Below are 14,444 nucleotides of genomic sequence, written 5' to 3'. Positions count from 1 at the left end.
CTCCATTGTCAAATGGGGTTGAAGGAAAGAAAAAAGAATGCCAGAACACGAACAGCTATTTTATGTCCATTGTCAAGGGGTTGGGGTTTCTTTACTGCAAACAGATGAAACTGTTCTGCACTCTGTTTTCCATCTGTTTCCTGAGAGAGCTGACAAGTTTTGGTCCAAAAGTGTCTTTTGCTTTTAAGACCTAAAGCAATTAAATGAGTCTTTGAAAGCCTACAAAGAGTCCATCCTTCCATTGTTTATGTTTGTTGTCCCAGGCCTGAGCAGGAGATGAAAACCAGTGTGATGAGCTGCGCAGCTGCCAGAGCAGCGCTGCTGGCTGGTGAAGCCTGTCTTCTATGGCTTGGTGGCAATCAAAGACTGGTAGTAACCAGAATAGAACATGATTTTGTAGTGAGTCTACCCACTAAATATATCAGAATATTTATTTCATTGCTGCATGTTATCTTTGTAAAACTTACCCTGAGCTATAGGAAATGTACCTATAATGCTAGGCTAGTTTTGTTCCAGAAAAGCCTGAGAGTGCTTTGGGATGTTCTGGAGGTTCTTCTGTAATCCTGACCATCACTTGTGCCATGGTTTGCCTGCTCCTAAGTGTGAAATGACTTGTAAGGCCGAGGTGTGGTTGCTGGCGGAGGCTGTGTAAGGGCTTTCCTGGCGCCAGCCACTCAGTCCATGGCAGGGGCGTTTTGAGAAGCAGGAACAGGTCTGTGCTCCTGCAGCAGATCTCTCTGAGCTGTAACCTGAGGCTTCACTAACAAGCTGCCTGAATCTTTCCACACCACATAACTGGGCTCTGAGTTAAGAAGGGTGCAGACAAATTCTGAGCTGGTCAAAGCTGGGGTCACTCCAAGGCCAGAGGGATCATTTTGCAGTCTTGGCTTTTTTTTTTCTTTTTTTTAAGCCTGTGTCCCATTTCTGTTGCCTCCACACATAAAAAAGGAGGTGATGTAGCAGCACTCAAGAGTTGAAGAGTCTTTGGTGTGGCTGAAAGGGAGCTTAGGAGACACAAAAATACTGACCTCTTCACAGAAAACAGAACCCCAGGCTGGTTTGTGTTGGAAGGGACCTTAAAGTTCATCCAGTTCCAGCCCCCTGCCACAGGCAGGAACACATTCCATTAGAGCAGCTTGCTCCAAGCCCTGTGCAGTAATATATTTCTCTTTATGTATTCTTTTAATTTATCACTGTAGGGTTTTGATTGATGACACAGATATTGTTGGGGAAAATTGCATTTTCAAATTCTGCTGCTTGTTTTAGAAAAATAGATGTAGTTCCTTTATGTTGTATGTTTGAAAATATTAATGTGCCATTCCTACTGTGCAGCTGGCTGCATATAGTGAATTTTGAAGTGGTCACTGTTGAGAGATGGTCCCTATAGAGGTTGAATTACCATTTTGGCAATGTAGTACATGTAATGCAGAACATCGGTGTCCACTGAAGTTTCCAAGTGATGCTTTTTGGATGTAAATTTCTTGTGTTAACTGGAATGTTTTCTTTCCACTGTTGCCACTTTGCAGTTTCACCAGTGATAATTAAAGAGTGGGCTGCTTACAAAGGAAAGTCTCCTCAAACCCCTGAGCTGGTGGAAGCACTCGCATTCAGGGAATGGACCTGTCCCAACCTGAAGAAGCTGTGGCTGGGAAAAGCAGTGGAAGACAAGAACCGAAGAATGAGGGCGTTTTTGGCCTGTATGAGATCAGATACACCAGCAATGCTCAATCCAACTAATGTGCCCACTCATCTTATGGTGCTCTGTTGTGTACTAAGGTCAGTGTTACATTAAGGTAAAGCAGAATGCAGGAAGGGTCATCTCTCTGACCTACTTAATTTTGTATTAAACCATGAATATAGAAAGTATTCATAATTGCAACATCAGTAGGAGAAGAGGTTTGCTTTGGTTTTAGAACGTTGCTGCTGTGAGTCTTTAAAGAATGCTGTGTGCTCAACGTTTGGTGTTTCAGTCTCTAGAGGACTGAAGGGAGGAGGAAAAAAAGCCTGGGTTGCAAAGAGGCCCCTGTAGCACTTGTAGTAGTTTACCCTTACTTGAGGCTTCAGCTACTAAAAAATAACTTTTGGTGTCTCAGAGGCTGTGTTGGTGAAGTTGTAAAGCAAAAGAGAGAGTTCTTAGAGAACAGATTTCTTGGAGAACAGCTGCCTAGCAGCTTATCCAGATGCCAAGTTCACAGGGATGCTACTTTGCCTATGGTGTGTTGGATTCCATGTGTAAGAATTGTTCCTCTGCTTGAGATGATGATAAGCAACAGTTGAAGTATTAATTCTGTAGTTCAGCTTTTCAAAGGGAAAGTCACAAGGTCCAAAATATTCTTTGATTCTCAGATAGAAAATAGACAGGCATTGAGAGATGCTTATGTTTTTGGAAAGGGATTGTTATTTCCATACAACTAGCTTATAAATCTGGCAGAATCTAAGTTTAGCATGTTGCACATGGAAAAACTTCAAGCCATTTTTTGAAAATGATAAATGTATATGTCTTCAGTTCTGTGGAATTTTGTCTCGCCTTTTCAGCACTAAAAATCCTTCTTTTTCTCCTTATAGAATAGAAAGGATACCAAAATAGTCTAATGGGTATCTTAAAGCAGAGCTCCTCATTTCATTTGCACAGCATGTTTCTCTCCTGTGACATGTGGCATATATAAATTGTTGGTTTTGTAAAGACCATTAATCTTTCTATAACTTTATTTTTAGAATCCACTTATGTTTTAAATTCTGGTTTGGTGGCCTGTCCTTCCCTTTCTCCCCCAGAAGCAGGGTTTGCAAACCGATCCACAGTCAGTAGCTCTTCCATATGGATTTAAACAAATTCAAACTTCCAATCTATTTAGTGTTTAGGTCTTTTGAACTATTCAAGTCTAAACAGCAAGAAAGATGTTTTATTGTTGCATTCTTATGATTTCTGATCCTATTGAAGGAAGCTTCTGAGTAATTCTGGGCTTCCTCTGTAGGTATATGGTACAGTGGCCGGGGGTGCGTATACTTCGTCGCCAGGAACTTGATGCTTTTCTTGCCCAAGCATTGTCTCCAAAGCTCTATGAACCTGACCAGCTTCAGGAACTCAAGGTAATTCCGAACTATATAAGAGATTTCTTCCCAGTTGATCCATACTGTTAACTCTAGTGGGTGATGTGTATATGACTGTCTTGCTAAAAGCCTTGCATAATTACCGATACTTTCCAAAATATTAGTCTTAGTATTTTAAAGTGTTGCAGAGATTGATAACTGATTCTGCTTCACTGCTTGGGTAAGTAACTAAAACCTTAAATGTACTCTATACTGCAAAGCCTTTTCTCACAATTCTTAAGTAATTCTCTCTTGAAAGCTGGAAATAAATGTGCTTCCACTGAAAAGATAGAAAAGAAAAAGAAAAGATTTATTCCTTGTGTGGCTGTTTATAAATGCTAACCTGGGACATTTTTCATGATTCAGCATTCAAAAGATTTTTGCAGCTAAGTGTAAAAATGGAGAGAGACTTGCATGATCTTCAATGGAAAAATGCAGGAGAGAAAAAAAGGCAAACCGTTTATTAATACAGAATCATGGAATTATTTTGAGGACTTTAAAAGTTAAGATGTCAAAGTTTCTACTATTTCTAATACAGTAGTATTACGTGAAGTAAATACTGCTAGGTAATCAAGAGAGTTGTGTAGTGTGGTGTCCTTATTGCAAATGCAGAATGCCTGTCAATCTGTGCAGCAGCATCTTATTCTGGGGGATTTCTCTGTTCAGCCTTCATATGCTTACAGTGAAATTTCCTCCGCTAGCCTTTGAGCTAAAATATACATGATTTGATTTTTGTTTTTACCTTGTTTGCTTTTTGGAATTTGTTCAGAACCTGCTATGAAGTTCTCTGAATAAAATGGTAGAGCTTAGTCCTTATTTTCTATTTAATCAGACATTTCTCTGAGTGGAAATAATTTTAGATACTTCTTTCTACATAAAGTATATTAAACCAAATAATTTGATATGTGGAAGCTGTGGGATGTATTAGGATGTGTAGGGAATGCACAACAGGAAGTGATGCATCTTCTGCCTGCTTTGATGATCAACATGGTGAGATGCTGATTGCACCTTCATCAGGCAGCCGCATGTTGAAGAAGTCATTTCAGACTGGCTTTCAGGTCAGAGTGCATTTTAGATTGGATTCAAGTCAGGAAGGTCTGCTCCAGGCAGTACCTGGATACGTGCTGTCGTTAGATCAGCAAGAAGCAGGTACTGGTTTCTCAAGTTTGTTCGTATTCATGGGTGCACGCTGCAGAAGGGCACGGGCAAAAGCAGTGAGAAACTGTGATGAAGCTTGCACAGATTTCAGCTGTTAGGCTTTTCTAAGGAATATTTTGCCACTGATGCCACATCTGTAAGAGCATTCTCAAAGCCAGCAAGTGACTATTTCTCTTCTGTGAGTGATGAGCACAATCAGGAATGCATGTAGCATCTTGGCAAGGTTCTGTCTATAAAACATCTATCTATAAATCATAGAATGATGGAATGGTTTGGGTTGGAAGGGACCTTAAAGCTCATCCAGTTCTAACCCGCTGGCATGGGCAGGGACACCTTCCACTAGAGCAGGTTGCTCCAAGCCCTGTCCAACCTAGCCTAGAACGCTGCCAGTTTGGACACCCCTATTGCCAGAGTATCAGCACCCTCACAGGGAAGAACTTCTGCCTAAGAGCTCATCTCAGTCTCCCCTCTGACAGGTTAAAGCCATTCCGCTTGTCCTGTCCCTATAGGCCCTTGTCCAAACTCCCTCTCCAGGTTTCTTCTAAGCCTATAAACCAAATCTGTCTGCTCATAGAAACCCAGCACTTAGCCATAGAAGTACTAATAAACGTAAGCGGAAGAAAACAACTGAATCCATTTCAGAATCTTATTTGAACTTGTCATACAGCAAGGAGAGAATTCACATGTTAGCAACCATAATGGCAGAGCTAGCAGAACAAAATCCTCATTCCGTATATGAAAGAATGAATGTCAACAGCAAAAATAATAAATAAAACCCAACAGGAAGACATTTATTTGGCCTTCCCTCATTGCTGAGAAAGATTTGAAGAAACACAGGATAGACAGCTGTAATGAACACCTGATGAGTTCATGCGACACCGCTTGTTTGCGCTTAGTACTGCATAGCTGCTGACATGGATTCGAAGCCTATTAGGCTCCTGAAAACAGCATTTTTAAGGACTCATTGGGGCTTATTCCTTAAAAGCAGCCTAAACGTAGATCCTGTCCATCAAGAGAATCATTCATGTGTTTGCTGGAACTGCTTTTCAAGGTATTTACTAGATATGAGTGCTGGAAGCCCTACGTGCTTACTGGGTCTTTCAGAACCCCGCAGATCCTGGTCCAAAGGTGACGAGCATTGTTTGCATGGAGAGCAGTACTTTGTCTTCATGAAAGGATGTGGCCAGCATCTGCCAAAGGAGTGAGTTATCGTGTATATTCAGAAGAAATGTACGTAGCTGATCTGAGGTAACAAACGTTGAACTTGGTGGAGTATAGCAAAGAGCCTTGTAAAGTCTGATGGGAGCCAAGAGAGCATGGTTCAAGATTCCAAGCCCTCCTGAAGTTCAGTAGTTGTACCTGTGGGTGTAGGTGGAAATTCACGTGACATTTGTAGGCAAGGCTTTTGTAGGATGCATCAAAGAACAGTAGTGTATCAACCACTGACTCTTCAGTGTCCATATTCAAAACACAACACAACAAACATCATCTAGGGGTGGAGATATGGCAGAGGTTATCCAGAGTTATCAAAGTTTTGCCTATCTTAAGATACGATGCAGAGGAGGAAACCCGACTGTGAGCACTGCTTAGAGATCTGAGAAAGAAATTCCCAGAGAAAATACTTCTTTCATTCCAACACAAAATGAAGGTCAGAGACAAGGCAAGTGATAAACAGCACACACTGGATTGTTGTTTAACAGAAATTGTTCTCCAAGTTTTATTTTGAAATCCTACATAAAGAGTCATGGATCATTTCCATAATATATGTTGGTTAGCTGAAAGATGCAATGTTTCATACAGTGTTGTTAGTGTATTCATATGAAGCAGCTGCTGCTGCTTTTTTTGTTGAAGTCAGACAGAAAGAGCATCTAAGTTTGAGCCCACCTGCCTATCTGCAAATCTGTCTGGATAGTCTTATGGATCTTAAAGGTTGCTTATGCATATGGAAGGTAACATAGTTTAACTTTAAAATTTAATACCAAGGTCTTGAAAATGCTCCCAAGAAAAGGCTGATATTTTCAGGAGTATTTTAGAGGACACCAGTAGTGATATTTTCTTATACCAGAGCTAAAAATATATTTGCTGCAAGCAAATCCTTTTTGCTTCCACCACCAGCTATTACTGTTTAATTCTACCTTTGTATATCTACCCTGCATCCTAAATAAAGTTGTTGTATGCATGAAAATTACTTCATTTATGAGAGATGTCAAATCTTGAATGAAGGTAATAGAAAATCCATTATAAAGGACTCGGAACTATGCTACATGGGAAGAAAAATGGAATGCAAACATGGAGCTCCTTCCTGACACTTCCTGCAGAAAATCTCATAAGCACAATGTTATTTGCAGTAAATTTTTTAATGACATTTTCTACTGATATTTTCCTGTAAGTGTCTTTGAAGCTTTTCCGTGCTGTAACATGCTTTGGAATTGTGTGGAAAACTCTGTACTGCAGATAGATCAATGATCTTAGTGCAGCTAAAGTATGCTTCTTGCATGGGTTAGACGCCACAGGCCAGAAATGAAACATGAGTATCTAATTAAATCACTGACTTCTTATAATGAATGTATTAAATCATTAGAATATTGGAAATAATTTCCTGTGGGTTGTTTTTCGATTGTTTGGGGTTTTTTGGTGGGTTTTGTTTTGTTTGTTTTTTTTTTGAGAAAATAGAGGGGTTTGGGTTTCTCTCACACTGGGTACACAGATGGGAATACCAGCCTTTCTGAGCATTGCAGTTGTGCATGTACAGGCAGTAGATTCTGGTACATTCCTCTAGTCCAGTTGGCAATTACACGTGAAAAGTTCGGAGGACCTTTTAAAATCCCTCTGCTTTCAAGTGTTTTGAAAATAATGTAACTGTTGGAATAACTCTAAATCCATCTCACTATGATCTTACTGCATTCTTTGAACAGATTGAGAATCTCGACCCACGAGGAATTCAGCTGTCTGCTCTATTTATGAGCGGGGTCGATATGGCACTTTTTGCAAACGATGCTTGTGGACAGCCAATTCCATGGGAGCACTGCTGTCCGTGGATGTATTTTGATGGAAAATTATTCCAGACCAAGCTCATAAAAGCAAGCCGGGAGAAAGTTCCGCTCATTGACCTCTGTGATGGTCAGGTGGGTACATTTAGAAGCAGGACAGTATCAAGTGTGTCACATTTTCAGAAGTGTTAGATGTGGTTGATACGTCATTGCTTTATGTGTCATCTCTACTTTTCTTAGAATCCCAGACTGGTTTGTGTGGGAAGGGACCTTAAAGCTCATCCCACTAGACCAGGTTGCTCTAAGCCCTATTCAACCTGGCCTTCAGGGTTAACACCTATTTCTCTTTTAAAAGTAAAATAGGTGTTAAGCACCATCCCATTCAAGAGAAATAGGAGGTGTATGGCTAATAGGTATTTTTCAGCTCTGTTGTTTACTCTTCTTCTATCTCCTGTTGACAATTGAGATGGTATTTTGGTAGATTTAGAAAAAGTAAACTGACATAAACTTTAATTTCATGATTTCCTCTCTGGAGACTGAAGAAGTTCAATGCGATTGTGATGTAATGAGCCACTGAGCTGCCAACTCTCTCTGCTCATTTGTTTAAGCACTGTCTTTCTGGGTCAAGCCAGCAGGACTATCACAAAGGACTACACTGCAGTGGTTTTACAGTGAAAGGAGATTTGTGATTCCTAACTTACTTCACAGAGTGTGAAGTTATTCTTATGGTCCCCTTTTCACATTTCTTATGGCCATCTTAAAATACAAATGAATTAGTTCTTTGTCGAATCCTAATCGTGCAAAGTTATATCTAACTGTAGAACCAAGAAACTGATAAAAAACAACAGTTTACTGAATTACCTAAATATTTTTTATTTATTTTACTTTTCGGGAGGTATAAAATCTTAACAAAACTTCTTGTTTCTAACTCAAATAAAGTGATCATAGATGAAATATCCATGATGGCTGTGACCCTTCACAGGCTTGTCAGCCTCCAGGTGTACTTCAGCCTGTTCACAAAGACCGGTTTGGCATTCCAGCTTTATGATAATTGTGCTGCTTAAAGTGTTGAATTAAGTTTTCAGAAGACTATAGACAGAATTTTCTCAGTTCCTTTCTGGAAACCCCTTTTTAACCTGTAAACTCTTTTTGTGTTACTGACTTCTAAACAGTCTCTGTATTTAGACTCGCTACAAATACATAAAGATTTTCTTGTGAACAGTTTGAAAATCATTGAAATATTAGTGGGTATGCAAGACAGATTATTGTCATTTTCTAGCTAGCTTTGTGGAAGCTGTTAGTAGTTATCTACTCTTCCATTCTTTTACTTTTTTCTTTGAATTTGTTATGTAAATGTAGCTTTATACAACTGAAATAAGAATTTTAATATCTCTTTGTGACCTCTTTATTCCTAGGCTGAGCAGGCAGCCAAGGTTGAAAAGATGCGTCAGAGCATCCTAGAAGGATTAAATTTCTCCAGGCAGAACCATCCTCTCCCTTTCCCACCTCCACCTGCCATGCCTTTCTATCCAGCTTCTATGTATCCTCGACACTTTGGGCCAGTCCCACCACCTCAGGGCAGGGGGAGAGGCTTTGCTGGTAAGTGATTGACAGCAATGCAGAGCATGTGGGTGTGAAGCATTACCTTGTCTTTCACATTCCCAAAACTAGGAACTGATTTGCCTGTTCAATTTCATAGGAAAACTACATAAAAGCAGGTGGTTGGTGTGTGTTGTCACGTGTCAATCACTGTATTTTGTTGTTACTTTTATTAGCCATAGCCTAGTAATATGGGATGTTTTGTATTGCTGAGTATTTCCATCAGGATTTTTAGTAACTCTGCCAGATCAAAATATTTTTACGTCTGTTGCATAAAATGGAAAAAAGAGAAATGGATCAACACTGGATAATATGAAAAGGTTCTTATTTGCACTGTATGTTGTTTCAAAATGTCTACATTTATAAATATTAAGAATGCCTAAATCCATGGATACTGTTTAACAGGGCTGACGACAACCTTTCCTCCTCCCCACCCCTCTGCGTTTTGCTACAGTTGTTTAACCATTGGCACCCTTGAGTGTAAATGCTGATACAACCATTCCAGGCTGTTTCTTGAAGCATTCCCTTTCTCAAAATCTCCCTGGTACCGAGGCCCATAGGTGAATTGATACTGGACATTTGGAGTAAGGCATGCTTGGGGTGCCACAACTGTAGCCATCAGACCTCATCACCAAAAAATTGTCACAAGCCTTTACAGTGTTTATTATGCCATAGAAGTCGGTATTCACATTCCAAACCCAGACTGAAGGCCTGGTCTTTGCATAAGAGACCCCATGCTCGCTAGGGCAGCAGGACACCTTTGGCCAGGGCTCCCTGGGCTTGCTCTCATGCAGCATCACCTGCAGGCGCGCAGCCCTCCCCACTGACTCCAGAAGGGTGGAAGGAGGCAGCAGCGTCTCTGCTCATGGCCTTCCCGGATGCCTTTGCCCCCTCACAGATTTTCCCCTGTCTTTCTTTACCCTGGGTCTAACAGGAGTCTATGGCTTTGGAGGCCCTTATGGGGAAACAGTAGCCACAGGCGCTTACCGGGCCTTCCGGGTGGCAACAGCGGCAGGACACTCCGGAGCCTTCTCTGGCAATGACAGCAACAGGACTAGCAAGTTTCAGGGCGGTAATTATACCCAAAACCCTTTTCTTAGAGCTTCTGGCAACAGCTTCCTTCACTTTACGGTTTGGTCTGAGGCTTTCCTACTGACTGCTGGTCTCCCTTCCTCCCTAACTCTCAGCTGTCCCTCTAGAATCTGCCCGGGCTGCTGTCCACTCTGCTCTCCCAGATCCCTGCCGCAAATCCCCTCAGCACCAGCCTCTCCCATGCCTAGAAACCCTCCTCCCAGCACAGGGTAGCTGCAAAACCCACCAGGACCCTCTGTCTTGAGGGTGAGATCTGTCATCAGCTGAACTTTGCTTGACTGTATCATAGAATCAGCTAGGTTGGAAAAGACCTTTAAAATCAAGTCCAGCCATTCACCAGTTACTTTCTAAAACTGGGGGCAGTTGAGCTCTTTGCAAAAACAACCCAAAGTAGAAATGACTGACTGCACTGTTACTGCTGACCCTGCCACTCTTCTGCCATCAGTGTCGGCATGGACACGGGTGTGAGATTCACTTACCTGCCTCTATGCCCATTACTTGTCTCCTGTACAAGGTGGGACAGTGGAAACCTGTTAATTCTAGCATTCCAGTCCTGAATGGGGTAAAACTTTTCCATGTGTTTAGCTGTTTCTTTCTGGCCTCTGAGCTTTTATCCTTAGAGTGGTCATACCTCTAACGCTTAATCATGTGAATAACTTTGCCCCTGTAGACAATGTGCATCTGAAGTTGAAACACTTGTTCAGGGCAATACAAACCTTTTTGAGTTTAACCAGTAGCTTAGTTCCCAGCGTATTAACGTTTGATGACTAATCACGGCTGCATAGACACTGTGTTTTGTAACCCTTTCAGTGCTGATGGTCTTACCAGTAACATCTGGCTCAGTTGCACTTACCTGAGTTTCTTGAACTACATTTTATGCCCTACAATTGACTTTTAAAGGCAAAACACTGGTATGAAGATACAAGCAACTTGACTAGAAGATACATTTGTATTTTAGACAATTGCTTTTGTGGTAGGGGGAGGATGAACCTACCTTTTACACCCAGATAGTTTAAATGCTGTATTTTCATAACAACTTAGTACAGATAACTCTGCCTAGTAAGTTGTTTCTAGCCATTATAATCTGCATGTCTTATGCTGATACTTGGTATTCACTAAAAAGTGCCTTTAAACCTGCAAAAGTTACTTCTTCATTAGGAATGCAAGAAAGGAGTAATCTTCAGATAGCTCATAAAATTCCACTTCAGTTCCTTAATGCTTATCTAAAGTACATTTTTAATTACTGAAACTGAAGTGTAAGATCACTTTTCTTTTCAGAATTAGTATAAAGGGGGGGATAAGAAAGACTCTTGGAGTTATATTACTTCTGAAAGACCATAAAAAGAGTATTTATCTCCCAATTTCAACAGAAGAAACTGTACAAGAGATAAAATCTGGGCAAAGCAGTTTTTCATTCATTCCTAACTTTAATGTTATGATTGTGAAGATCAAGGTTTGGTTTTGCTTTTATGTGCAGGAGTCCAACCTATTCCTTCTCAGGGAGGGAAACTTGAAATTGCCGGCACTGTGGTCGGCCATTGGGCTGGAAGCAGACGTGGACGAGGGGGTAGAGGGCCATTTCCTCTGCAGGTTGTTTCTGTGGGAGGACCAGCCAGAGGGTAAGTGCAGTCTTCTACCTTCCAGTTATCACTGAATGAGCCAGGGGGTGGTGTGGGGGGGTGGTGTGAGGGGGGAATAAAACAGGGAAAAGTTGGGGGCATTCGAAATCGCATGCAACACATTTTAGACCACATTAGGCAAATTATACCCACAGAATATTCAAGAAAATCATTTATATCACTTTTAAGATGTTTTTTAATGAGTTATTCAGATGAATATAAGCATTTTTATGTGCAAATAAAATTCATACTCTGATGTATAGGTATAGACATATATAGATAGGTACACACACACACTAGATTGTGTTTGTGAGGTGGGCTGGTGCCAACCTTAACAAAGTTCAACCATGACAAGTGCAAGGTCCTACACCCGGGTCGGGGCAGTCCCAGGCACAGCTACAGGTTGGGCAGCAAAGAGATTCAGAGCAGGCCTGTGGAGAAAGACTTGGGGGTGTTGGTCGATGAGAAAATGAACATGAGCCGACTTCAGTGTGCGCTCGCAGCCCAGAAAGCAACCGTATCCTGGGCTGCATCAAAAGGAGCGTGACCAGCAGGTCGAAGGAGGTGATCCTGCCCCTCTGCTCTGCTCTCGTGAGACCTCACCTGGAGCATTGTGTGCAGTTCTGGTGTCCTCAACAGAAAAAGGACATGGAACTGTTGGAACAAGTCCAGAGGAGGCCACGAGGATGATCAGGGGACTGGAGCGCCTCCCGTATGAAGACAGGCTGAGAAAGTTGGGGCTGTTCAGCCTGGAGAAGAGAAGGCTGCGTGGAGACCTCATAGCAGCCTTCCAGTATCTGAAGGGGGCCTATAGGGATGCTGGGGAGGGACTCTTCATTAGGGACTGTAGTGACAGGACAAGGGGTAACGGGTTAAAACTTAAACAGGGGAAGTTTAGATTGGATACAGGGCAGAAGTTCTTTACTGTAAGGGTTGTGAGGCACTGGAATGGGTTGCCCAGGGAAGCTGTGAATGCTCCATCCCTGGCAGTGTTCAAGGCCAGGTTGGACAGAGCCTTGGGTTAGGAGGTTTAGTGTGAGGTTTCCCTGCCCATGGCTGGGAGGTTGGATCTTGGTGATCTTAAGGTCCTTTCCAACCCTAACTATTCTATGATTCAATGAGGAAATTACTTGGGAGGTTTCTCTTACATGAAATCAGTAAATACATTATACCCCATCAAAACTGTCATAGCACTCCCATTACTTTCTTTCTCCCGGTAGATCATTTATTAAGGTTTATTCTGAACATTTTTAAGGACTTCATTATGTAATTCTCCTGTGCAGCAGAAAACACCTGAAGGACATTTCAAGGTTTAATAGTTCTCTGCTACAGTCATGATGGTAGATGTGCTTAAAAGAATATTTTATTTCTTCAGCTCTTCCACTTGATTTCACTACAGCTGAAATTACAGGTACACAGTACTTCTGAAAAACAAATACTTTGTTATAAACATATCTAGTCCTTTCCTTTTAAGTTTATATTTTTTCCATAGGCATAATTGTTCCGTGCCTTACAGAGCTGTCTTACCATCTTTAATTAAGGTTATATATATTGGAGGAGACCATCCCAAAGTAATGTGATTTATACATTGTGTCTGTCTTTAAAGATATTCAAGGAATAAAGTAGGTGTATTTATACCATCTTGAGCTAGGAAGCAGCAGTCTGAAAGAGTAAGTCTGAGCAGTACGAATTCCTCTCTATCCATTAATTTAATCAAATGTGCTCTATGAAGCTCAAGTCAAAAGAACTGTTGGAATACCTGTCTGGTTGGACTGAGGGAGGAGATGCTTGGATGTTAAGCTCTGGGAGAATGGGAGCACAGGAAGAAGTGAGAGCTGCTGGTGTGGGGAAGGGAAGAGGCAAGAACAGCAGGAACAAAGATTTAAGAGGTTCTGCAGCAGCAAAAAGCATTGATGTAAGAGCAGAGCTGACACTCTGAGGGGAGCAAATTTAGGTAGGAACATTTTATTCTTAGAATGAAATTCAGCTGCCATAACATAAACATCTAGTGTTGGTTTAGATGCTTCAGACAGCTGTCAGCTAGCCATGCTGATCCATGGGACACCTCTGCTCTTCCAGAGCCACAGGAGGAGAGCCAGGGGCATAAGCTGAGGTGTGTGATGAGGCACCAGGCTCCTTTGGGCATTGTAATCTTACTCCTCAGTTTCAGTGGAAGAAATAACATTTTTTTTACAATTTAGGTTAGTGTGTGCTGATAACTTCTGTTTTTCATGAAGATGCATGAACAGAAGAATCTGGCTTACTATAGAGCTGCCTCTCTCCAGTGAAATGCATTGGCTGCAGTAGTGTTTGTGGAAAATGGGTAATTCACAATGCTCAGGCTGGTGTCTGACTGAGGTGTGCTGAGTGATGAGCTGGAGACACCTTCAGGCTCAGAGCTGGCTCACATTTGTACATACCATTGGCTTCCTCCACGGAGTAGCAGTTCTTCCATTTTTTTGAAGAAGCAAATACATGAATATATGCAAAGCATCAGTAGCTAGGAACTAACAAGTCCTAAATTGAGAGCCCTCCTTACTTAGGAAGCAGTCAAATCACTGAGTTACAGGTTACTGCTCCTGCAATTACCTTTCCAACAGAGAAATACTATTCTCCAATATTAGCTTTCGAGTTAGAGGAAATATGTTGGAGGTACTGTCTTTGGACCCAGTTAGGTTTGGGTGCAAGTTGTCACCTCAAAAAGACAGAAAAGCTGTCAATGCCAGATCTTTTCTCCACCAAATAGTAATTTCTTTGCATGTAGAGTTACTATATTTGTCAAAGACAGAAAAACTACTGCAGGCAGCTTCTCTCTTTGTTGTGTGAGTTGATACTGAAGATAAAACCTAGTAGGAAAACACTGATGTTATTGTCCTGTCTAAAGACAGGCATTCTGAAT

At 41.4% G+C, this 14,444-nt stretch overlaps 1 protein-coding gene across 2 annotated transcripts in view; it reads left to right on the top strand.

Moving 5' to 3' along the window:
* The window catches only part of FAM120A (family with sequence similarity 120 member A), a 55,130-nt gene that overhangs the window by 34,607 nt on the left and 6,079 nt on the right, over window positions 1-14,444 (top strand). Inside the window, exons 11-16 of one of the 2 annotated variants that reach the window (XM_061473032.1) lie at window positions 1,527-1,776; window positions 2,973-3,087; window positions 7,161-7,370; window positions 8,651-8,834; window positions 9,769-9,906; window positions 11,404-11,545. In XM_061473032.1, the coding sequence (XP_061329016.1) occupies window positions 1,527-1,776; window positions 2,973-3,087; window positions 7,161-7,370; window positions 8,651-8,834; window positions 9,769-9,906; window positions 11,404-11,545 (1,039 nt within the window). The remainder of the gene's footprint in view (window positions 1-1,526; window positions 1,777-2,972; window positions 3,088-7,160; window positions 7,371-8,650; window positions 8,835-9,768; window positions 9,907-11,403; window positions 11,546-14,444) is intronic. The other variant, XM_061473033.1, reaches the window with a different exon arrangement.

Source organism: Pezoporus flaviventris, unplaced genomic scaffold, assembly GCF_033815535.1.
Source record: "Pezoporus flaviventris isolate CSIRO_AGI_PZ_B2104156 unplaced genomic scaffold, CSIRO_AGI_Pfla_v1 ptg000073l, whole genome shotgun sequence".
Taxonomy (NCBI): Eukaryota; Metazoa; Chordata; class Aves; order Psittaciformes; family Psittacidae; genus Pezoporus; species Pezoporus flaviventris.
This window is presented reverse-complemented; position numbering and strand designations above follow the sequence as displayed.